This window comes from Dermacentor albipictus, chromosome 4 (genome assembly GCF_038994185.2).
Source record: "Dermacentor albipictus isolate Rhodes 1998 colony chromosome 4, USDA_Dalb.pri_finalv2, whole genome shotgun sequence".
Lineage (NCBI taxonomy): Eukaryota > Metazoa > Arthropoda > Arachnida > Ixodida > Ixodidae > Dermacentor > Dermacentor albipictus.
The window spans coordinates 164,401,073-164,424,910 of record NC_091824.1 but is presented as its reverse complement, the minus strand read 5'-3'; the positions used below and the strand labels follow the sequence as shown (position 1 = coordinate 164,424,910).

At 49.6% G+C, this 23,838-nt stretch overlaps 2 protein-coding genes across 6 annotated transcripts in view; one reads left to right on the top strand and one right to left on the bottom strand.

The window, feature by feature from the left end:
- The window catches only part of LOC135899967 (proton-coupled zinc antiporter SLC30A2-like), a 65,442-nt gene extending 55,735 nt beyond the window's left edge, over positions 1 to 9,707 (bottom strand). The window contains exon 1 of the mRNA XM_065429375.2: positions 8,852 to 9,707. Coding sequence (XP_065285447.1) covers positions 8,852 to 8,941 — 90 coding nt within the window. The 5' untranslated portion in view covers positions 8,942 to 9,707. The remainder of the gene's footprint in view (positions 1 to 8,851) is intronic.
- The window catches only part of LOC135899966 (zinc transporter ZIP6-like), a 113,409-nt gene that overhangs the window by 22,637 nt on the left and 66,934 nt on the right, over positions 1 to 23,838 (top strand). Inside the window, exon 1 of one of the 5 annotated variants that reach the window (XM_065429368.2) lies at positions 4,806 to 4,952. The exons of 3 other annotated variants lie outside the window; for them this stretch is intronic. In XM_065429368.2, the coding sequence (XP_065285440.1) occupies positions 4,939 to 4,952 (14 nt within the window). In that variant the 5' untranslated portion in view covers positions 4,806 to 4,938. Of the gene's footprint in view, positions 1 to 4,805; positions 4,953 to 10,045; positions 10,185 to 23,838 lie in introns of those variants that run through there. One more of the 5 variants, XM_065429370.2, reaches the window with a different exon arrangement.

Here is a 23,838-nt window from a genome sequence, read left to right as displayed (position 1 = left end):
CAGTGCATTTTACCGGTGCTGACATACGGCGCAGAGACTTGGAGGCTGACAAAGAAGCTTGAGAACAAATTAAAGACCGCGCAAGGAGCGATGGAACGAAGAATGCTAGGCATAACTTTAAGAGACAGAAAGAGAGCAGTTTGGATAAGAGAGCAAACGGGCATAGACGATATTCTAATAGACATTAAGAGAAAAAAATGGCGCTGGCCAGATCATGTAATGCACAGACTAGATAACCGTTGGACCATTAGGGTAGCAGAATGGGTACCAAGAGAAGGAAAGCGCAGTAGAGGACGGCAGAAGACTAGATGGAGTGAGGAAATTAGGAAATTTGCTGGCGCTATTTGGAGTCGGTTGGCGCAGGACAGGGGTAATTGGAGATCGCAGGGAGGCCTTCGTCCTGCAGTGGACATGAATAGACTGATGATGATGATAATGATGATGATGATGATGATGATGATGACTTGGCTCAATAGTGCCGTGAGCGGTAGGTCGGCCGGCTAATGCAGGGCAACAGTCATATAGTGTGTGAAAGCCAACCTGTGTAGTATTTCGCCTCTATTGCTTGGTGCCAAAACGCCTCCACGACCACTTCGCCAGTATGACTATTTTAACCCTTCTTTTAATTTTGTAGTGTGAGTGTTGTAGTGCTCGAGCACTCGCGAGCCACATCCATGGCTCGCGAAATCTTTTCTCGCTAACTGTAAATGGTTGCTTTCCTCATTTATCCCCTCTCCTTTGTGATACGCTATTCAGCCGCCGGCGGTTACCTCCCGTTTGATATTGAGTTAAAAAGAATGCTTGTTTATTTAAAAGTGGCACACGTACATCTGCAGAATCACTTCTCTCGTTCTGGCGAAGCGCATAGTCCATTAATTTCTCGGCTTCCGAAAGCTTCTCGCGGTTTGTCCCCCCTTTACTATTTATGCCCTGTCCTGCGTTCATTCCGAAATTTCTCGGGTGTGCCCTATTGGGTGTTGCTGCAAATTGCTGCACGCCACGGACTCATCCCTGTTATAGCTCCGTGTTTCCACTATACGCCGTATACAGGGTGTCCCAACTATCATGCACCAAGATTTAAAAATATGCAAATCCCACGTAGCTGGACAGAACCAACGTAATGTTGTTTGCCGTCGCTTGGAGGTACGCAGTTTATTTTTTGCATTCCGCCGAATTACATAATCGGTCTCAATTATTCAACTTCTCAAATATCTTAAGATGGAAACGGTCAATGAGAATTGTAGGGCAACACGAAAAGCTCCCGATACAGCTTTCTGTTGCTCAACACGTTAGCTATGAACCGCGGTCTACTAAGCCGCTCCTATCGTACAATGCAGCGCATTCCAAACTGATAAAAATAGGGATAGCCAAACTTTGCATTAAAAATGCACTGAAGAAGTCGTGTCATCATGTTATTGTCGCGGTGCAACGAAAATAGGAGACGAGAACACGTATAACAAAAACGGCTTGTTTTAGTATTCGAGCCTAGAGATTACTTCTTCGTCTTCTAATCTCCGCTAGGCCGATGCACGAGACGAAGCCTACTAAAGCCTCTTTGTCGTCGACATAGAAGAAACGCTGCACTACGTTCGCTAGCTTTGAAGCAAGCGGTTGTCCAAAGCAGGCTATCCGATATCACAGCAGGTGTCAGTGGCAGAATGTTTGCTGAAAGATTCTCGGAAGCCCAAGGGCAGGGGAGCGAAGCAGTGGCCGCTAGTGGGAAAAGAAGTGTGATGCCGTATCTTCACGTTTTCCAACAATTTAGATTGTTGCGCAGAGAGCGAACATCCGAGTCGTTTTTTGCTGCTCCTGATAAGCTTTGCAGGCTTTGCAAACTTAACGAACCCTAAGAAGGAAAAGCAACCGGTGTGTGAAAAACTACATTTGAACTTGCACGTTGATTGCACTCGAGCTGTGATAGTTTCCCTTGTCACGCAACGGTGTCTACATATTTGACAGACCGGAAGATGTATTAATGATCCCTTGCGCGAGCATAGTTACAATGTTAACAAAATTTCATCAAGTGGGTTCTGTGCCATGCATTGCAAGACTTGTAGATGCAAGCCAGTTTTTAAAGAATGCCTGGTCATAGGACACAGTCACAATCAAGAAACGCGCCACATTATTGAGGCTGACACCATCACCAAGTGCGGTAAGGTGTGCGTTAGTACACCCTCCTTATCAGGCAGGAACTTGACTTCTTAGACGGTCGGCACGTGTTCAGTGAACTTCAGCCGTGTGTTTCTTGTGAGGTTGTTTAGATTGTTTTGTCGCTTGTGCTGTGAGCGGCCATATAATGCGCAATAGGGTCATGGAATAAAACCAGTTGGAAGTTAGCGCTTATCCTCTCACCTGTCCCTTCATACTCAAACTGATATGTGCTAAACCAAGACAAGAGCATGGTGCACCAGCTCGCCCATTCAGCAATACTTGTTCGCCGCAGAAATTGAAGACTTAAGTCTATATGAACTGGCGCTAAGCACAGCACTCTTAACTATTCAGATATTACTTCATTACTGCGCTTCAATTCTGCGATTTGGACGTGCCGTAAAGTGAAAAATTAGTCAGTTTGTGAAATTGCAGGTCTCGCTTTCCCAGACATCCGACAAAAAAAAAAAAAATTGGTGGGACCCAGTCTGGCTGTTTGCCACCTAGCGCTTATCGCGCTTACGCGGAGCCCGGCGGTGTGATTGTTTTTGAGTGCCGCAAACGTTATCTGCGAGGCCGCGCCTCCCTCGTTGTTACACCCTTGAGGCTTATAAGTACAGCCTTACACACCTGCAGCATTGCACGCCAGGGCACTTGTCCTTGCGCTGGCCACGCGGCGTTGAGCGCGTTCAATATGCATTCATGGTCGATGAGGCCACAAACTCATTGGCGGCGCGTCTTAATTAAGCGAGGGCGCAGAAGTGATTAAGCCGATTGCGTGTGTTTTTATTGCTCTAGCTTGAGTATCGTTCATTGCGTCATCTTCAAACACAAATGGAGAAAAGGCTATCGATGTGTGTGTTTGGTTTTATTGAACTGTGAAATGCTTTTCTTTCTTTTAGCTTTCTCTTAGCCTCAGCTTCGCTTTAGACCGTGGTCTTTATGCGTTTTGTCGAACATTTCAACTTTCGTTTGCAAGTTTAGCATGCGCACATTTTAGACGATAATATCGAGGAAATATATAAACACAAGCGCTAACGCAGAACTAAAGTTTATTCGGGGCATACAACATACATATGAGGAAACAAGGAACGCATACCATACCGCGCATAAGAAGCCAGGAACATCGTAGTCATCATGCATTGCATATGAAAAACCAAATCCTAGTGTTCTTCATCACTTTTGTTCATATTGGACAACATGTATATAGTATATTATTGTACCATAACATTATCACCCGCCACCTACCTTTCCCTGTATTTTCCACTTCCTCTTTCCCTAGTGAGGAGTAGCAGGCTAGAGACACGCTCTCCAGGCCGACCTCTCCTCCTTTCTCTTCATTAAAATTACCCCTCCTCCTCCCTTGTTCATTGCTGCGCTACAGTACAGGTGTGTCACTGATACACGCCTTCTCGTTATTTCGGATATAAAACCACCGCCCATGCACTCCGGTTAACCAGCGAAGCTGAAACGTGCGACCCCGGTGTTTATCACTGGTTTAACACCGACGGTTAAATAAACGACAGCTTGGTAGGCTGCCGAATCTTCAGTCCGCAGTTGCTGCTTGCGCTCGGCTGCACGAGCGTGTTCTCGTGCCCGAGCTGCAGTATCGGCACGGCGTAGACGAGCTCATTCCCGGTTCTGCTCGCGGCTTTGCTGATCAAAAGCTGCCTGCTCCTCAGGAGTACATATGACGCGTGGCCTAGCTATTTCGGAGCTGGAAAGAAACTACTGCGCATGCGTACGGCTGCGACGGAGAGCAACGTGACTACTGGCACAGCCAATCCAACACCACCTAGGTAGCACAAAGCCTTTTCACTCCGATACATGACGTCATGTTACCTGGCCCGGCTGCCGTAGAATCTAATGGAGATGCTCCCTAGTAGGAAAGTGATTTTGACGTCACCGCTTTCATCACGCCAGCCTTGTCAATGAAAATTTCGGGACAGTTAGCGTGACGTCATGGATCGGAATAAACTGGCCTTGTGCTATCTAGGTTGTGCTGGCTCATCACGCACCTCACTCTCTCCTTTTTCGCGCATGCGCATGGGGTGGCACCAGGAGTGTTTTCGGCGTATAGGCGACCGACAGACGGGCGGACGGACGAATCGGCTAGCCATATACAGATTCGCTGTAAAATGCTTCCATTAACTCGAGCGCCAGCGTGGCTCCTCTTTTACGCTGTCTCCTGTGTCTACTTCATTGTCCCGTCGAAGACGTGTTCTTGTTAAGCCTACAAGTTTGAACCAGCTACTCCAGCAACACGATAGATATCCGTATTCGTATCTGTTCTTTCGTGTACGTGCACGTAGGTCTCTCACAAGGCCGCACTACGGCGTCTTATCGAATCATTGTTTCGACCTATCGTTTTTCCTTTCACTTGAAGTATATTATACGGGCGACGAGAAAAAATATCGTGGGGTTAGGAAGTTCGGGACATCGCTTATCGGACGCCGATCCCCCTCTGCAAGCGAAGCTACTCGGTCAGTTTCGCAAGCGCAGTTTCGCGAAGGACAGTCCAAATCTAATCTACTTTCGCCTGACGCAAGCCGCAAGGATGCCGTGAGACTTCGTATCTTCGGGCACGGCGCCCGGCACACTATAGTTGTCTGCTTTGTTACACACCGCGTACTGCCAGTTCCCCATTTCCTACCGCAGCTGGTGACAGCTGTCTGGATCGTGACCTAAGTATAGGAATGACGTGCACGTACAGTGCAAAGGAATCTCAAGGCTTCAAGGGACAGAAGGAGCTCCTGCGACGACGAAACGGGCCTCGTCCTTCCGCCTGTGATGCATGATGCAACGTACGTGCAACCTCCGTTCCCATTGAGGCTCGCTTAGAAATGAGGGCAGGCCTCATTGCTTCTTCCCACTTTTACCTTTGTTTTTTATATTATTTTTCTTGAGAGCTTCGGCCTAAGGCGGTGAGTCACAGGCGCTTATCGTTGGCCCTCCGTGCCGAGACTGCTGCCGCTCCCGGTTCTCCTCTACGAGCTACCTCAGCGGAGAAGCACTTAACGCCTGGCCGCGTCATCGGGAGTGAGGTCACGCTCGCCACCTCCTCCACGTGTGCGGAAGAGGCGGTGTGCCGGTGTTTGCCAGGCAGGAGGCGCGCCAGCAGCCTCTAGCGCTTTATCCCGTACGTCCTCCTTGCGACGTCGTTCGCGCTTGTTTGCTGCTTTTTCCTCGCATTGTCGGCTTTCGGATTTACTTCTATCTGTTAAGGTGTTTGCCGTGGATACCCGCGAGCGATCCTCCACGCCGCTCCGCGCAGCCGAAGCTCGTTCGTAGACACTCGAAGCTATTGTGCTGTCCTTATGCTCGACGTGAAGGACTCGCCGCTTTCTGACGTCCGTTGCTCGGGCATCTTGTCTGTCGTGGCATTGTGGCAGCAACACGCAAAAACACAGAACGAAAGCCCGTAGTCTCGTGATCGCGGCATATTCGGTGCAGGATTAACGTAGGATCAACATCAGTGAGGCACTGGCAAGAGTTTTTGGCACATACGGCGTAAAAATCGCACACGTGCCAACAAAGATGGAAGATGGTACGTGTGAAAGACCATTTGGAAACGTCAAGGTTTCCAGACGTAATCTGCAAGATTACGTGCGAGAGTTGTGACGCATCCTACATAGGTGAAACTGATATATTAAAAGAAGGATTCAGCAGCACCAAAACGATGTCGGGAAAGACGGTACAATTTCAAACGCCTTGGCGGATCATCACATGGCTACATCATCGATTGGGATGCTGCGAACATAGTCGCGACAGAGAAGCGCCTATCTTCAAAACTACTTCGAATCTTTACATATTCAAACGACTAGAAACGCGATGCGCACTCTGCTCCATCTAACACCTAAATAATCGCCCCCTCTCGCCTTCATTGTGAACAAGGGACCCGGCCGTAGCGGTCTCGAAACGTAATGTTTTATTTCCTTTTGAATATTAGGCGAGTGCCAGTTTATTCGACAAAGGATTAACATGTGTGTGTGACGAAATGACTACTTTATAATAATTATTATATTCGTGTTAAACTGGCGTAAAGACGAAATTTAACAGCCGCCGTTGAACAACAAAATTGAAGCGCACGAAGTTGTCATCGTTTCCTCCATGTGCAGAGTGACAGAACACTGCGCATCACATGGGAACGCCATTGTCTCGGTGTTCACGCCTTGACACGGTTTCAGCTAACCTTTGCTGCAGTGGGGGTATCGCAGGCATGAAAGGCCGGATAGCTAAAGTGACGTGGCTGAACTGCAGTTTGTCTGCGGCGTCATTGTACGCAGCGCGATTCGGTCTGTCGTGTGAATCCATAATTAAGCTGGGTCAGTCATAGCGGATGTGTACCGTATAGTGTATAAATTACCAGAGGGTACTCTGGCGCTGCAATCGCGCAGCTGCCATGGGCAGTCTAATCTTCGTGCCTCTGGCTTCAGACGTTCTTGTGCCGTTATTTATTACGTCGTACTTCGTAAATTTCCATAGTTTCTCGCTGTATTACCTATAGAGCGAAGTCTGGCGCTGCTGCGCTGTTGTATGCATGGGAATGCCGGTATATAGTGACCGCATTGGCATCGTCCTCGGAGAGCCAGAACAACTTGAAGACGCGCCTGCATGGCTAGCACCGTTCCATCTGTCACATAATTCATTTCCTACTAAAGCAGCCATTTCATTTTGTGTGACCGCCGTACTGACCGCGTGCGACTTACACGCCTAATGGGCGCTTGAAGGACGTGTGGTTATTTTTTATAACGCCTTCTACTCTGGGCAATCCTTACGCGCTTTGTTTACATTAAGGCCGTATACGACACATCTCATGTGTTAACGAAATCGGGCGTGCTGTGAGGCGTGTTTCCTTCCTCTACCCTTGATCCGCCCTTTAAAGGCACGGAGGTCTTCATGCTGCCCTAAGCGCGTTGGCCATCGCTCAAATATCATCCATATATCGTTGCACGATGCGCAGATGTCGACGCGGCACAGCGCGCATAAATCGGACGTGCAGGTGACTCGGACAGCTTTGAACTTCACTATAGAAACGCTCCTGCTTTCTGCCTCGCGAAAATATCGCACCTTTCTCGATGCTCTTAGAAACGTCAAAGCTTGAATCCACGTTGCATTCACACGTAAGCTGTACCCTGGTTTCTGTGCGACGGAAGGCCTCTTATCGTAACTTGCTGAGGTGCGTGGTAGCGGCCTCTCGAAAGCGCATTCGGGGCATGTAGTGCCTACCGCGTAGGCTCAGCACCTGTTGGTGAGCGCGAAGTTCCCTTACAATTGATACGGTGGACGTAATTTTGTGGCATTGTGAGGTTAATTAGCGGTCGTGTATCTTGACATTTTTAAGAATCTTAAAGGAACATCAGGTCTGAGTATCTCTCGCAGACCAGATGCGTATCTTCGGGATATACAAGAAGACAAAAATCTCACCTCTGCAACTTCGGGTAACAGACGGTACTCTCATGAAACCACTGGGGCAATAAATATGTTCATCGTCATAATAATAATAATAATAATAATAATAATCACCAGCAGCAGCCTATTTTATGTCCACTACATGCAGGGCGAAGGCCTCTCCCTGCGATCTCCAATGACCCGCCATTTCATTTGCGCGCGCCGGCGCCTGAATATCTCGTAGTTCACGTAGCGGCCATGGCCGGACTCGACTCACTCGCTCCTCCGCGCTCGCTTCCAAGGGAACAGTCCGGCCGTGGTAGCGGCGCGCCCGCTTCCTTGAAACATGTTCAGATGGCGCTCGCCTCCGCCGCATCGAAGCCCTTGAAGCTCTTGGTTTTAGCGAGAGCAGGGGGAAAGTAAACATGTCCGCAATAAAGATTAATAAGACGCGATTGGAAGATTGATGGAAGTAGGAAAACGACAAAAAACGGAGACTTACAGAAACAAAGTTCACAATAGGGGGTCAGAAAATTTGGTTATGGGAATTCATCGTGGTTTTTTTCTCTTTTCTTTTTTAACCTAGGTTGGGCATTAGGCAGTATAATAGCAAGAGCTTGGTGGCGCAACTCGCCGCCTCGTTCCGAAGGGGACGCTCATAACATCCATCCATCCGCCGCCCACGCAAGAGGCGGCGTTTCTATCAGAAAGCCCGCCTTCGTGCATAGCGCTCGCCGCGAGCGTTTCCGCTAAGCGGTTGCATACGCTGCGCTGCAGTTGCCGGGGGGCATGAGAAGCAGTCGGGGATCTTTGAATGCTATCGCGTTCTACTCTGAAAGGCGAAGTTTAGGCGTCCTCCAAATTTTTTTTTTTCCCATGTTTAGCCTGTATTGGCGCCGGCCAAGTTCGCGAAACTTGATATAGGTTTGTCTTTGGCTCCTTAACAATGCATTGTAGCCTTCCCTGAGCGGCATTCATTTCGCTACAGCTGTGTATGAACTCTTAAGCATACATAACGTCACAGTGCGGAACTTAAGGATGGCATTGCCACCAGTCGCATGGTTTTGTGTATTCTGTGGCTCACAAAGCCTTCCTTTCGCGATAACGGTGGTCGCTTCGCTCTTGCACGTGCGTCTAATTCAGCTCAGCTTAATATTCCTGAATTCTCTTTAGTTTCAAGGAGCACAATCGCTGTTCAGGCTTCTCTGGCGCTGCACCTACAGTCGGCTCAGTCAGCTTAGAGTTACTGTATATGCTACCACCTGTGGTAGCATATACAGTAACTCTAGTACGCACGTTGTCAGTGACTCACCCTCAAGGCGTCGTAGCGCGTTGTCCCCACCAGGCGGTCACTGGGGCTGGCGGCTGCGCTTCCGTCTCGCATCTCCATCATTGCATTCATCCCATCGTAGCGTCGCTCCCCGACTGTTGCATCCGCAGCGCCGGTGCTTTGTTGCAGCTCTTCGGCGACCCCTTGAAATCGCCGAAGTTTTGTCGGATCCAACGCCCTGAAATCGCCGCTTGTGGCACGGGGTGTTCGTGTGTGCCCAGCGAACCCTCGTGGATAAATTTTCCGTCGCTGTGGCTCGATGATCTCAGAGAGAGAGAGAGATGAAATCTGACCGGGGCTCAAAGGTCGGGGAGAGTATGCTGTTTCACTAGCGAAAGCCGTTCGCCACGGCGGCCGCCCGCTCGATCGCGGATACAGTACAGCGCGGCGGGAAGTAGCTCGTCCTGTCTACAGCTGTCTATTTGTGCGCGCGCACTCGTCCGCAGGAGATGCTTTAGCGCGCCCGCATCGGCTGGCTGTGTGCGACTCTCTCCCTCCCTCCCTTGCTTTCGGCGTTACTGGCGGCGGTGCTTCGTCCACTTTTCGTTGACGCTTGCGTGAGCACCGCCTCGATATTTGCCACTGGTCGTAACATTCGCTTCGCGGTCCAGCACGTGCACTTGCCACCGCAATGACCGACTGACGACGTGTCAGCTTATCCATTCTGTAGCGCTGTCATTGTTACTCGTATTCCGCCGCAACGCAAGAGGCGCGCCAGCGTGAGCGCGCGGACGACACATGACCCGACGCCAGCTACGTATTTTTAAAAATTTTTTTTTTCGGACGTCCGCTTTCGTTTTACACCACCTCCTCTCTCTCTAGTTGTGGCGTTTCCGAACGCACTTTGTGCTCTTGATCCGCCTCCCCTCCCCCCTCGTCAGTTCCTCTTGTGGGCGGCACGGTCTCTCGACAAGCGCGCGTGCTCGCGCTGACGTTATGGGGCACATTGAAATGTCGCTTCTGCGCGAGGCGCCTTTCTGCCGGCGCTGCTGCGTGTTTGTTGCACTGCGCAGCCTGTAAAGTGCGGCCTTTCTTGTCGCTTTTGTATTGGGCTGAGAAAATATACCGTATAGGCGCCGTAGCACGCATGGTTTTCTCGCATAGACATCGGTAAGCGGCAGCTGTTCTCTGGAACGCCTGCGAACCTCACTCCAGCGACATTATGGCGCGGGCGTTCAGTCGCCTAGTGCGTTTATGTGCGGCGGAAGGACCGTTTACTGCAGTGATTCGACAAAGGACCATTAGTGCATCTCTCGGGAGCGAGGATTGCCCGGGCCATGGACTTGTCCGATACTACGCGCCCCCACAGTGACTGGTAAGCTGCCCAGCCGCGTCCAGCTGCCCGGGAACATGCGCTTGCGCTTTTTTGTGCGGCGGCGACATGCTTCTGTGCGCGATGAAATAGCAGTTACTGTTTTGGGTTTCTCTGTAACGAAGTAACACGCGGAAGAAGATCGAGAGATGACACGCTTACGTTATCTGTAGCGGTCGCGCAGTAAACATTTCCTGTGGATTAACTCCACGTAAGTGCTCGCTTGTTTACTTGTTTCCCTCAGTGCTGTGCATTGCGCTGTGCATTATATGCGTCAGTGTATTATATGCTTTTATATGTGCCATCCGCACACGATACCAATTGGTTCGCTTGCTGTAAAGGCACATTTTTCTGTACGCTTAAGTGCATCATTGATCGACATTAGCGTCCCTCTATTTCGTCGTATTCCATGCGTAAATTTTTACTTTTTGAATTAGCAGGCTGCGCAGTAATGGCTCCTAGCTGTGTAGATTGTATGGCTGACGGGAAGCTCCTGCGAAACTCCGTGAAACGTGTGCTTGATGTGTTGAGACACGTGGGTTAAGACCAATGAGAGGAGGGAAGAAAGGGGGGGGGGTGCAAGGACTGAGCATATACGCTCAATTGAGCCTTGTACGCATGTACTGATCAGCCTGTTCAATTAGCCCCACGTGTGCTATTGTTACCCGTTTAATGGCCGAATGCGCCTTGGACGCCTCTCGTGGAGACCATGGAATTGGGTGCTCGAGTGTATATGGAAAACGATGTGTTCCACTGGTCGCACACATTCCGAGACGCAGATTTTCAATTGGATAGTTGCCAGCCACTGCGTTTGCTTGTCACCCTCTGCTACCACCGCTGCTCCTTTCCATCATCACTTTGGGTGTGCCGATCGAGCCGCGATTTCCGGGTGCGTTTCGCACCGAGCAGCTCGCGCGACGATGCCCGATTCACGTCTGGCAGAACTGGAAGTTCGCGCCTTCTCTCTCACCAGCTGCCTGAGCGGCCCGAATGCGTCATGAACTCATACATACATTTCTAGCTCGCATTTGGTAGCTCTGAGGGACCGCGCGAAATTTTATGCAATAACCGCGGCTGCCACGGACGGAGCACGCGAAATTAAAGACACGACGAAAAAGTGCTTATATCGTAACTTGGTGCCACGTTGGCAAGGCGGTGTGTGCTGCATATAAAATGGTAACAATTTACTGCAGACACAAGTTCAAATTCTATTCGCTATAATAAAAGGTAAGGATCCTGCTCGTTGTAACCAGTTGTCGTTGTACCCGGACTGACCTTGAATGTATTACCCGGTAATATATTTGTTATGCGCTCCCGTAAGGAGAGATATTTGGTTGTGTGGAGCGTCAGATCAGTTTATTTATTAACTGACCGCTTAGTGTATAAATATGCGCACAATTACCGTCGTACATAATTCGCACACGCCTTAAGCCCCTTCATGCTTCTCCTGCGCAGAGTGCTGAACATTTCTCGTTGGGCTGCCTTTAATGTGCTAGCTTTATGCATTTTCCTTCTCAAGCCTGCGATATTTGATGCTTTGATGCGTGTTAAGCCGCAAGACATGTCTTACTTGTTCGGGCTAAGTCTCTCAGCAACTGCATGTACCTGTATCTCAGCGTTGCAATGAAGACTCCTCATATAGTAACAAAGCTGAAAAAGAAATCACCTTCATATCAGCGTTCACGGAACAACAGGACCTCGTAAACCTACCATACCTATTAAGTTGAGCATCTTCCGAAATTTTTTCACTTGCGATATAGGCGAGGCTTCACGACCAAATTTTCGCATGAGTCGCCTAACGTTCGCTGACGGTGGTCCTTGGGACTGCATGAAATCATCGCTCAGTATACATATCTCATTCAGAGCATTTTACATGTATGCCACATCTCACATAGGCCGCACAATTTGTTTAATGGTATTTCACTGTCCTGTTCCATTTCGTCTGAGAAACGGTTAATATTGCCAGAAAAACAGCCTTTTCTTTCTCTTCAAGACGCCAAAATTTTATTGCTGTATCCCGTGGGCGGTGGTATTTGCACCTATTCATGCATCGAGTTAATGCGCAGGTTGGTGCTGCTAAAATGGCCGCTTATCGTAAGCGGTATTTTATTGTAAGCGGATTACGCTGTACCAGTATTTTCTGTGCTTAATGCTTGGGTTTACGGGGGTGATGTTTTTGCACTAAACAGCTAGCATGAGCGCAGCCAGGCACGAATGCATTTTTACCAGGTGCCTATTCTCAGTTGTATCAGAGTCCTGGAAGGACTCTGGTTGTATTAACATACAGCTAAGTAAGCGCCTGGTAAAATGCATTCGTACCAAGTTTCGCATTCACGTTGTTCCTTTCCGTTCTTCCCTTTTCTATCTCTTTCGTGCTTTTAGCTGCGCCGCTCCATGGTATGGCTTGCTCGCATAGCACATGCGACGTAATTGCCAGTGTAGCGGATGAAAAAAAAAATATATATCCGTGGACAATTTAGCACGTATTGTGAGTTGCGAAACGGCTACTGTCCATTTGAATGCCGCTGAGTAGTCCTTCGAGTTTTGCTCCGCGAGCAATTTACGTACCACAGTGGTAGGTGCTGCCCGAGCCAGCAAGCAGCAGCAGCCTGCGGTGTCAACGCAACACCTGGCGCGATATACTCCGGCAGCGGGTGTACCCCTTCCGCCCGCTCTGTTACGATTGGCTGCAACGCCACGACACGAGCGCGCCACGACGGAACATAGGCCCCGTTTCGCGGCCATAATCGGCCATTTGACGCTTTCGCTTAAAAAAAAAAAATGAAGCGCGTGTGTTGTATTTAAAGCCGTACAAGAATGTACTGCAATGGTTCCCGCACGTTTGCGTGCGCATAATGGATACGCCATAACCTTGTGCTTCTGCTAGCGTTCGGCAAAACATTCAGAAAGTGCCTTTCCGTCTTTCTTTCCTCTTTTTTTTTCGAATTTGGAAATAATGATCTTGCAGGCTTCACATAATTTCTTATTCTTAATTTCTTAGCTGCCAGCAGACGCGCATGTCCTAACGTGGCGATATACATATGCGTCAAAATTTCCTGTGTTATTTAGATAGCGTGAGACAATTGAAGTACCTTTTTTTTTATGTGTCAAGCTGCAGGACTAAGCAGTGAAAACTTTCAGTAAGTTCGCGGCGGGGAAATCAAAACGATGTTTTTCGTTCTCAATATTCTTCTTTTTAGTTTCACATATCTGAAGGTGCGCTTCTCCTAGTAACACTCCTGCTGCACAGGGAAGGCCATATACTGTGGAACGTCTGGCTTTAGACAACATACTTCGAACTCAAAATGTCAATAAATGTCATATATATTAATGTATATAATTAATGTAAGTAATGTAATATATATGAATTAATGGAAATGAAAGTGGATGAAAAACAACTGCCGCAAGTGGGATACTAATCCACGCGCACGCGTAATCGCACGCGTAATGCCAAGACGTGGGTTCGTATCCCACCTGCGGCCAGTTGGTTTTTCATCCACTTTCATTTCCATTAATTTGTCATTTCTTTGACTCAATGTTGTTATATTGTTAGGAAGAGGAAGCCCGATTCGCAAATGTATTTGTAAGTATTTACGTGGGGAGAAGTTAGTCGTAATCATGCTGGCTGGTACAAAGGTCGGAGCTCCAGGAGATAGACTACCATTTCCCCTTCTTCTTCCTCTTGCGCGCGCGGTCCTGACCAAATGCACCGTAACAATGTAATAAAAATCAGGCCTCTCAGTACCCTTCCTTCTCGTTCATTATTATGTATATGTAACCGATACAGACACGGGATGGAGGGCGACAACACAGGGCGTCCCTCCGTCCTGTCTGTGGCGGTTTCTTTAATTCACAATGTCTCACCAACTGGCCTAGAACTTTACCTTGCAAAAGTATGTCGCCAAAGAGACGACACCACAGTCACCCCGAACTCGTGTCAGTCTATTGCAGCAGCCTCTCCCACACCGCTGCAGTGCTTTATCCGTCCGACCACTTTTGCACCAGAAAGGTCTGATACTACCTTTTGCGACCGTAGAAGTCACTGAGGATGTGTTGGATGGTGTTGTCCACTTCTCTACTCTTGTGTCCTGTCTGCACGTCTCACTTCTTTTTTGCATAATCAGGAATCCAGCGCTATCTTCGGTAGCAACCCGTCCCGATGCATTGTGATGCTGCTGCGAGGGGAATGTCTTGGCAGCGTGGAATCCATTGAAGCCGCGCAATTTATGGGCGTGCCCGATCACACGCACTGCGCCACTTACAGTACCGCTCAGTGCTATTTCTACGTCTGCTCCGCCTTCCTGTGATGTGTTTGGTTTCTCCATTGATGATAACCTTAGGCCGGCCCAACGTTTTCAGCATCTGTGCCTGTATCGCGTGTCTCCCACAGAACGTCATGTAGTTAACGAGCAAGTCGACGACATGCTTCGACGCGAAGTGGTTAGACTTTCGAGCAGTCCATGGGCATCACCTGTCGTCCTTGTTGCCAAAAAAAAAAAAAAAATTACGGTTCTGTGTGGACTTTCGGTGCCTCAACAAGATTACTCGCAAGGACGTTTACCCCGCCCCTCCACCACTTGTAAAGGCGTTTATTAGTCACCGGCGTTCGGCACCGACCGTTAGAGCACGGCACGGACTCCCAGCACGAGTGGCGTTCACGAGCAAAAGCTCTGAAGCGGACGGCCCACTGTATCGTTCCGATCGTTCTCTGATATATATATATATATATATATATATATATATATATATATATATATATATATATATATATATATAGTGTGTGTGTGTGTGTGTGTGTGTGTGTGTGTGTGTGTGTGCGTGTGTGTGTGTGTGTGTGTGTGTGTGTGTGTGTGTGGTTCTGGCCCCCTATCGTCATCCAACATAAGACGCGTGCCTATGCAGATGCGTAAATGTTTTCGGCTGTGCTAATGCTCAAGAATGCGCCGCCTTCCTTTTCATGCGTAGCGCATTCAAGCGACGTGACCGCCCTCGGCTGCCACCTACAAAGTAATAATAAAAACACCTTAACGGCAGCATATGCATCCACGAGAAAAAAAAATGGTGTAATATAAACACGGGAGAACGCGTTCCTTCTGTGCTCTTCCTAGTAATATTGCCAAATCTATTTGCATAAACACGAGACAGGGAAAGGAGTGCGGACGCCATCTACCATCGTTATGCATGCCGTGCCGGATTGCGCGGAGACCGTCCAATCTTTTACAATTCAAGCAGAATTTCGCTATGACTGCTGGGCTCCCCGACGGTGTGTTCCACACGCATTTCAGTCTGCAATCTGGCAATGAACTCCCTGACAGTTCATAGTGAACTCTCCTCGCTGCCAACCTACCTATGCACAGAGAGGAAGTACAATTGACTGCCAAGCACAGCAGTCTGTGGTAGTTCGAAGCCGCTCAATGTTTTGTGTTCTTGTGGCACACCAGCGCTTGTGAAAGGAGATCCAGCTTCTCTTGATTCTCGCCGGAAATGAATGCAGGACAGTCACTGCCCTTATACTGAGTCCAGTCTTTTTCGCAAAGTTAGTCTCGCAAAGGGAGGGACCGTTGGCAACCCTATATTTCCTAGCAACACTATTTCGCTTCATCACGTGTCAACTGTAACGGCGACACGTTCCGTATCGTGTCCACTTTCCTGGCGCACTGTCCAGTGCATCGCGTTGCTGCAGCACAGCAGCTCGCGCCATGAAGTGCGCTCCGTGAAGGTTCTGCTTCGTGGAAAATAGTCTCGTTCTGAGAAGGCCTCGCCTAGCCTTGAAATGTTTGACAGTGCGCTGTAGGGGTTGAAGGACGGGACTCCGGGATGAAAATCCAAACTTGGGAGGTTTTATTCTACATTATATGCAGAGAGGTGAGCGTCAATTAACCGTCGTACAGACATTACGGGCCGGCAGCAACTCGGACGCTGCGGCCCGCGGCAAGAAGTTCGAGAGAGGTGAATCAGGGAATCAGGGCATGTCCCAGAATGCTCAGGTCTCTCTGGAAGGCTTCTTATAAACCCTTCGAGCACTGTAAGTCACGTCATGTTTGACCAATGGGAGAGTCCGCTCCGATGACGCCACTTTCAGCCAATGGTAGGCGCCCGTGTCGCGGTGTCACACCTGGCGGCTCTCTGCGGTCTTGCCTCGCAGACTGGCAATGCACTTCTAACGAGGAGAAGGGGAGGGCTGCTCATGCTCCATTGTCCGAGGACCACCTGCTAATCCCGGCGGCGCACGAACTTGTTGGCACGTGAACTTGTTGCCTTAAACTTGTTTGCTCGGCCGCTCCTCTGGAATGTGCTTTCCTGCTTCGGCATTCCTCAATTAGCTGTGCTGCGACTCGAAGTGGTTTGGGGAACTCGAAGTAATCGCAGGAAACAGCTCCATATCTAACAGCGAACAATCTCGTGCCTCGACCAGGGAATATCTGGAACGTTGCCTCGGCAATCGGGCAACGCGCTCGCGCCGCCCGCACGAGCGAGTGATTTCTCCGGCTTCTTTGAGCACAGCTCTTGTGGGCGGGCGGGTGATTTTACGAGTTACAGCCTAAATAGTTCCAAAACTCTACTGCCGCTTAAAAATTTAAACTCTGTTCGGACAACAGGTTTCAAGCTGCCTGTTCGGGACTAGTCCGCCGGTGTTGTCTCTGCAGGCCACTGCCTTCTTGATGACGTCATTCGAGCTTATTTACCGGTATCTTGGCGCGGTTTCAAATGGCATTCAGTATTTGTCGCGCCTCTTGACGTTGAATTTATTGGTGGTCGGAAATCCCACTCGCTCAATGACTATTGTTTAAAAGCGCGTAGGAGATATTGAAACACGAGCCGCGCTGCGTATACGATTTTAATGCGTTTTTCGTTCAACCTTAATTCAGTTCAACATTGGGCAAGATTTCGGCACGTTGTTGGTAGCTTCGGTAAATTAATGCCTACCGTTGTGGATTACTCTCTTCTGAAGCTAATCAACGATAACTTACCTAGTCGACTGATCGGTATAATTGACGGTAACGTACTACTTCAGCGTAGTTGCTGTGGTTTATCCGATGTTCTTAAAGCTGTTTGTGTTCTCTACAGATCAATAGATGCCTGTTTAGTAGTTTTATTGGCAGAGTGCGAAATTCATTGTTTGTAAGCTGAAATAAAGTGAACAATTACGAAGTTTCACGCTGGAGCTACAAGGTGATGATCAGAGCCCCCGTTGTGGCACTACATGATGGGACACCGGGCGCTATACACAGCGTTGCCACTCCCAAATAACGACGCGTTTCAGAAGGCGCTCTCTGTCTCTCTCTCTTCCTGTCGTACTTCAATTTATGCGGATAGTTCCTGATCTCGAGGGTTGCGCGTGGCTGGCTGGCTGGTGACGTGGCCTGGTCGTGTGACGCCTTTGCCCCGTGCGCCGCCGGGCAAACCACTAGGGGCACCTTGACCTCTGCACGGTTGATTTCGATATCGCACGCGACATCGCGTCTCCCGCTGTTGCCGTCGTCGCCACGCTCGTAGTGCGTTAGCCGCCGCAATGTGCCAGCGTGGCCCCGCGCTTCCTGGCCGAGCCGCGTGACTCTGAGTGAGGTCGGCCGATAAAGCACGTGCCTTGGATCCGAGCTCCTTCTTATGCTGGTCTCGTGCGCCAATGTGTCGCCTTTTGTTCTTTGTCGCCGATGAGACCGTCCGCGGTTCTACGTTCGTCTTTTCATCGCGGTTTTTTTTTCAGCACCTTTCCGTGGTATTTTGTGTCTATTTTATTAAAAATAAATATCTACGGGAAGATATCGGAATAGACACTGTTGGGTGAAACGTACATTTCCGCGCGCAGGACGTTTAAGACTGTGCTATTACTAGTAATTAAGCTTGAAAGGGGAAAAAATGTCATCCACTCGGTCGTAGCAGGAAGCTACCTCGGATGCTTCGCAGATGAAAAATGTTTCTTAGTCCGGCGATCGGACCCGGTACCAATGCTTTTCTGTGTGGACCGCTCTACCGGGTCGTTTTCTCGAGTGCGAGCGTCCCAGAAAGGCGTGGGTCCCGGGTTCGATCCCGGCCAGGACGAAGGCGACATTCTTTGAATTCAATTTTTCATTTCACGAATATCCCTCCATATTTCAAATTTGTACAGAAGATTTGCCGTGCAGAAAATTTGCCGCACGCTGTCGACGGCACGAGGCGACGCAAGCTCGATGTGTCATGGCCTCCGAGATCAGTCTGAGATCTGCTACCGAACGGAGTGGGAAGCATGGTATATAGTGACAAGGGCTGACGGGACGTCTTCGAAATGAAATCCGCGACCACGCCCTGTGTTGCTTGCCTGATGCAGTTGTCTGATTTTACACATGCAGCCCTGGTTCACCTGTTGGCAGTTCGCGCTGTAGTGCGCTTATTACTTCGCGTGTTCTTGTTGCGATGCCTCGATGGTGATGTGCTAGCAGATTTTGTTTGGCCGATTCTTGTTGCTCCAACTTGAGACCTCGATTGCCTTGTTGCCGATCTCGTCAGTTTTCTTCGTGTGGCTGAACCATAGCCCTGTATACTGACTTTTTTGCTGCGCTGCTGGTCGTGACATCGACCGTCCCTCGGTTATGACGTCCCCGGCTCTGTACATTCCAGTAGCTCCACGAATTCGATCAAGTTTCTTCAATATCAATATGTCATCCTATTGGCGGATGGTGGTGCACCAGTATGTTCCTAGGTTGAAGCTCCTCAGCCAGGCTTTGTTGTTATGTCGGATCTTCGATTGACAGTCGATAGCCTGTGATGCGACCCACTGAAAGGTTCGATGGCCGACCGCAGAGCATGCTGCAGCAGTGATACCATGGCGAACAATGATTCCAAGAGAGAGAGAGAGAGAGAGGTGAGTTAGGGTATACACCTTTTGGTTAGGCGCGACCTGTCGAAAGTGTACTAAAAACACTAAACCTTAATCGCTGGGGGCGAGGAACAGAAGCGCGCATATTTCATCCCTAGCCGCCGTCTTCCCTGAGAGGATTAAACACTGGCCTTGGAAACTCCACTTTTCACCACGTCCCATAGCGACAAGTGGAAGAATTTCACTTTCAAGAGTGCAAGGGAGAGCGGGGAATTTTCTTTCACTGCTGTTGCCTCCTGCAGTGCGCCAAGTCTCTGAACGTGACGTCGGCACATATTTCCTGCGACCGTGAGAGCACAGTCACTGTGCAGGACGGAGCCGTGCCAACTGGCCGTGCGCCCGTTATAGACCGCCAGACGCGTACTGTACTCTGGCTTCTCGGTGAGGAGCTAGCGATGGGTGCGGCTGATGGCTTCAAGCGATAGTGTACGCCCGCATCCTGCAGTGGTGTGCGCGCGAGTTCGCGGTTGGGAGGGGATGTACGACCGTTTAAGCCAGTTTTAAATTAGACTGACGCGATTCGAAGACGGCACTGCTTCTGCTGAGCGCTTGCCTCGTTTGACGCAAGGCTCTGCATTGTGGCGAAGTGTTACGCTGACCCGCATTCCAAGTTTGCATCGGCGTATGAACGTACGGTATAAACACGGTGTTACCTGTGTATTCGTTTGATGTACAGATTAGTAAGACCAGGTTTAGCAGGTTTAAGAGGTGTAAACTTTGGATGCGGGTTTTAGTATACGTGGAAGTGAAGGAAAAATATTTCCGTTTTACGTGCTAGAGAGGAAACTGACTATATTTTCGAATGTTGACCATATTTAAGATGGCCAGGACTAACGAGCTGCGCTTCTCTGTTTTATTGAATATTACATCTTGATATTCAATTAGCCCTGCACACTTGCGGCATGGTCGAACTTTTAAACTTAGGCGGTCGCAGATATCATAATTGTTGTACCTGAGCTGGATTATTCGAAGAGGCGGACATTACTAGCACGAGAAATCCAGGCTTATTCAATCAATTAACAAAATTTACTAATTAACTTAATCACTTTACGCACTTAGTGCTGTTTGCGAATTCTAGCCGGTGAACTTGCAAGACGTATCCACTTGAAATAAATGTTGGAACCGCTTTCACATAGCCGGCATAACAGAGGTCTAGAGTTTGAGGAAGGCACTTATGCGCTATTTCTACAGTTCTACAGCCCTAGTTCCACAGCAGCAACACTAAGCGGCTCACCATCGTCACGATCACGCCGCACCGTGCGACATTCGAAATGCACGCTTCTCTGCATGCACAACAAAACGCTGCGGCAACACTGACAATGTGCGTAGCAGCAAAGCTTGCTTACCAGGCACGCTGTCAATGGAGCGTTGCAAGTTGCACCATTTTCGCAAAACAAGGACGCGCCGTTTGAAGACGGCTGTCGTCACACACCCAGTGTAAGTACACCCAATAGCGCGATACCAAGCTTCCAAGCAAGAAATCCTCGAAAAAAAAAATAATTCGCCACCACTGCATCCGCCCTCGAAGCGAAAGGTGTCGTTGGTATTTCCCTGCATGACTACCATACCTAAATCTCGGTTTGTGTGGCGAAGGCACTAGGAAAATGTCTTCCCTGAATTCCCTTTTGCGTAATAGAATGTCCCTTTGACGGACACTGCTCGCGCTGGCGCTTGCGTTTATTAGTCAGATACCGAGTACGAGTTGGTCAACTGATGGAGATTTTTAATTTTTTTTTTTTTTTCATTTCAGCTATCGCGCAAGATGTTTAATTTCTCATCCGCTTGAACAAAGCTTTTGAGCCCCGTGCACCGTGTCGTTACGCCGATGTTGCAAAGGAGGCGTAAGTGCACGGTATACTGTTGGCCGCCTCTTCCTGCAGGCCGTTTTCTTGTCATATCGAATATGGCGAGCTGTTATGCGGACGCTCTTTTCACTGGTGCGCAAAGCAGTGGCAGCGCACCCGCGTAAGGTCAGGCGCGCCTGCGAGGCTGTCGCAGAATGCAAAGCTGCAGGCGCCTGGACGGCGTTGCCAGAGGTCTTCACAGTCGTAGCGCCTCTTTGGACCAGCTTAAATCGTCCGTGTATACTACGGGCGATCGCGGCCGCATTCCTTCGCGCGCTCCATGCGGCCGCACCGCGCGCGCTGACGTTGCCTCGCGTGTCGCTCCCACCTCGAGCAAGTGTGTACGCGTTGCGCGCTTTTTAGTGAAACCGCGTACGCGCGCTGTTGCGCAAACTGTTTTGCCGGAATCGAGGAAGTGCACGCGGCGTGGTCATCGATACGTTGAGGCAATACCTGCACGTCCCCTTGCTTTATAGACGCCTGCGTTGTCCACGTAACGCAGACGCACGCTGCATGTCGCGCGGCAATACTTGCTCGGCATGCAGGAAAAACGCACTCTCGTGCGCCGCATGGCCGGCTTTTTTGCTTTCCTGGGTTCTATGTTACTCGATCCACTTTGTTTTGGAAATCTCCTACTTTCGCCCGCGGTCTCAAACTTGGCGGCATGTTGGAGGCGCGCGTGTACGTTCTCGTGACCGAAGAATGTTTTTTTTTGTCGTTGTCGCATTATTATTATTCAAATGCGCATGTGGCGTCGCGCGTCCGACTCTGGCTATAGGGTGGTGGTGCCGCGGTGTTTGGAAATTCTTGTAACGTGCATGCTTTCCTTTTGTCTTGCCTTTGGACTTTTGCTGGCATCTCATCTCGATGGTCACGAGCGCGGACTGGCCGTCTGTCCTTATCTGTGTCGCAAGTGTGCTCTGGTACGCACTAAGAAGGCGCAGTCTGGCCGCGATCGTGCTAAGTGACGCCGGTCGATAGGACTCGCCTCGTATCTGTTTGCGATTGAAGCGCATCTGAGAAGAGAACAGGAAAAGTTCCTATGCGACTTGTAGTATATAGGAACGTTCTGCAGGGTTGGTAACATTGCATGTCATCCTAATCTGCTGCAATGCGAATTGCACATCACCAGCTAATTGCACGTTCCCGATTTTTTAATTTATTGGAATATCGGTTTCATTGGACAGTGATACGTGCAAAATATTGCCGTGCAGGATTCCCGTTTCTTCACTTAAACGTTGTGCATGGTATTACCTCGCACAAATACCCCAAAGCGCCGTGCGCCAAAGTATAGTGCTTAGCAAGTTACGTGCACTTCTTCCACTTCTGCTGTTTGTCGCCGCCTTTGGAAGTTAAGACGTAAAAGCGGTGGTTTATGCCTACCAATCGTGGCGCCGGCGCGCGTGAACAGTGTATGGACGAATTCGAGCTACGTCATCGGAACCGAGAGAGGGTAGTTGGATCATGAATTATAACGTAGAAAATATAAACGCGAATAATGCTAATGCACACTGCGTGTAGCAATATAAACATACCAATATGAAAACGGCCGGGAAAACGGCCTGCATCAAACTCCCTCTTCCTGTGCTATCGCCCGCAGCTTCGCTGCCTTTGTCAAGCTGCATTTTTGCAGGCGACCGACCAGGCTAAACGACGATTACCAAGAAAGTATTTCGGTGATATATCGACATGGGGAGGTCGAAAACATCGGCACGCTTGGCATGCGCGGCGAGCGATCGAGAGAGAGAGAACGTGACCGTAACCTTTTCTAGGCCGACGACTGGCTTCGCGCAGAAAGTTTTCGACCGTGTCTCCTTCCTTTAGCGTTCAAGGGCCACCCGCCGCGGGGACGAGAAGGCGAACTGCCGGGAGAGAGGGGGATAAAAAAAATGAAAGACTGTACTTTCGCGACTGCGGTGAGCTTGAGCGGCAAAGCACGTTCGAATGGAAAAGCGATATTATACGCCGTGTAAATCGCGGTCACCGATTTAGAATTACCCGCGCACACCTGCGGAAGCGGCGCGGTCGCCCCTCTTCCTCTTGGCTCTGCATTTGCCGCCCTTGTGTTGCTGCCGGTGAGATGTGTGACGGCCTCTTCCTTGGTGCGCGTGCTTGCTTCCCTCTTGGAAAACAAGTCTCCTTCTGGGGCTCGGTTGTTCCCTCCTCGCCGTAGTCCATGCGAGTCCCTGCGGCGCAGTGCGGCGTCATAAAGGTGTCCCGCTTCCAAGGCGGACGTCCTGGATAACGGTGCTGTGTCTTCAGAGAAGTTGATCGACGTGACTCCGTCTTTTTCCTAACGTTCTATTTCCAGAGATTGTTTTGAATACGAACGCGTAATTGTTTGGACATATTTCAGTGGAACTTCTGAATTGACGCTCTCATACAACGCCTGCCAGTGTGACATCCTTCTGTCCAGAAGCTATAGGTCGCAAGAGGTGGGCGTGTGCTTTGACTCACCGGGCTACATAGGCGGCCTTTTATAGCTATGTAACTAAGTACCAGCTGGCTGTGTGCGTTAGGCAGACTTGAAATGTGTCAAGCCCTGCTCCAAAGAGAAGTCGCATCACTTGACACCTGTAGACCTGTAGCTGATGACATTGCAAGCACAGGACATCCAGCTGGATAACCCCTTAACTTAGGCGTGCTCAAATCATCGTTGCCAGTGGATCGGGGTACGTTATCTACTCCGACGGAGCCAGCTCTCAATGATGATGTAGTTATGGCGAGAAGCGTTGGGCAAGCATAATTCCCAGGCACAACGGTCTGGTTCCGACGTGCCAGAGGAAGAAGACTGCAGTGGTTGGTTGTAGACTTGCGACTTCAAGGCGTACCGAGAGTGCGCAGGCTTGAATGAAACAAAGAATTACAGAAACCACGCTATTTCGGTGCTTTCCTTTTGCGGCGCTCAGTTTATTTTTGTGGCGCGTACTCGTTGAGGCACCTTCTTTCCGCAAAT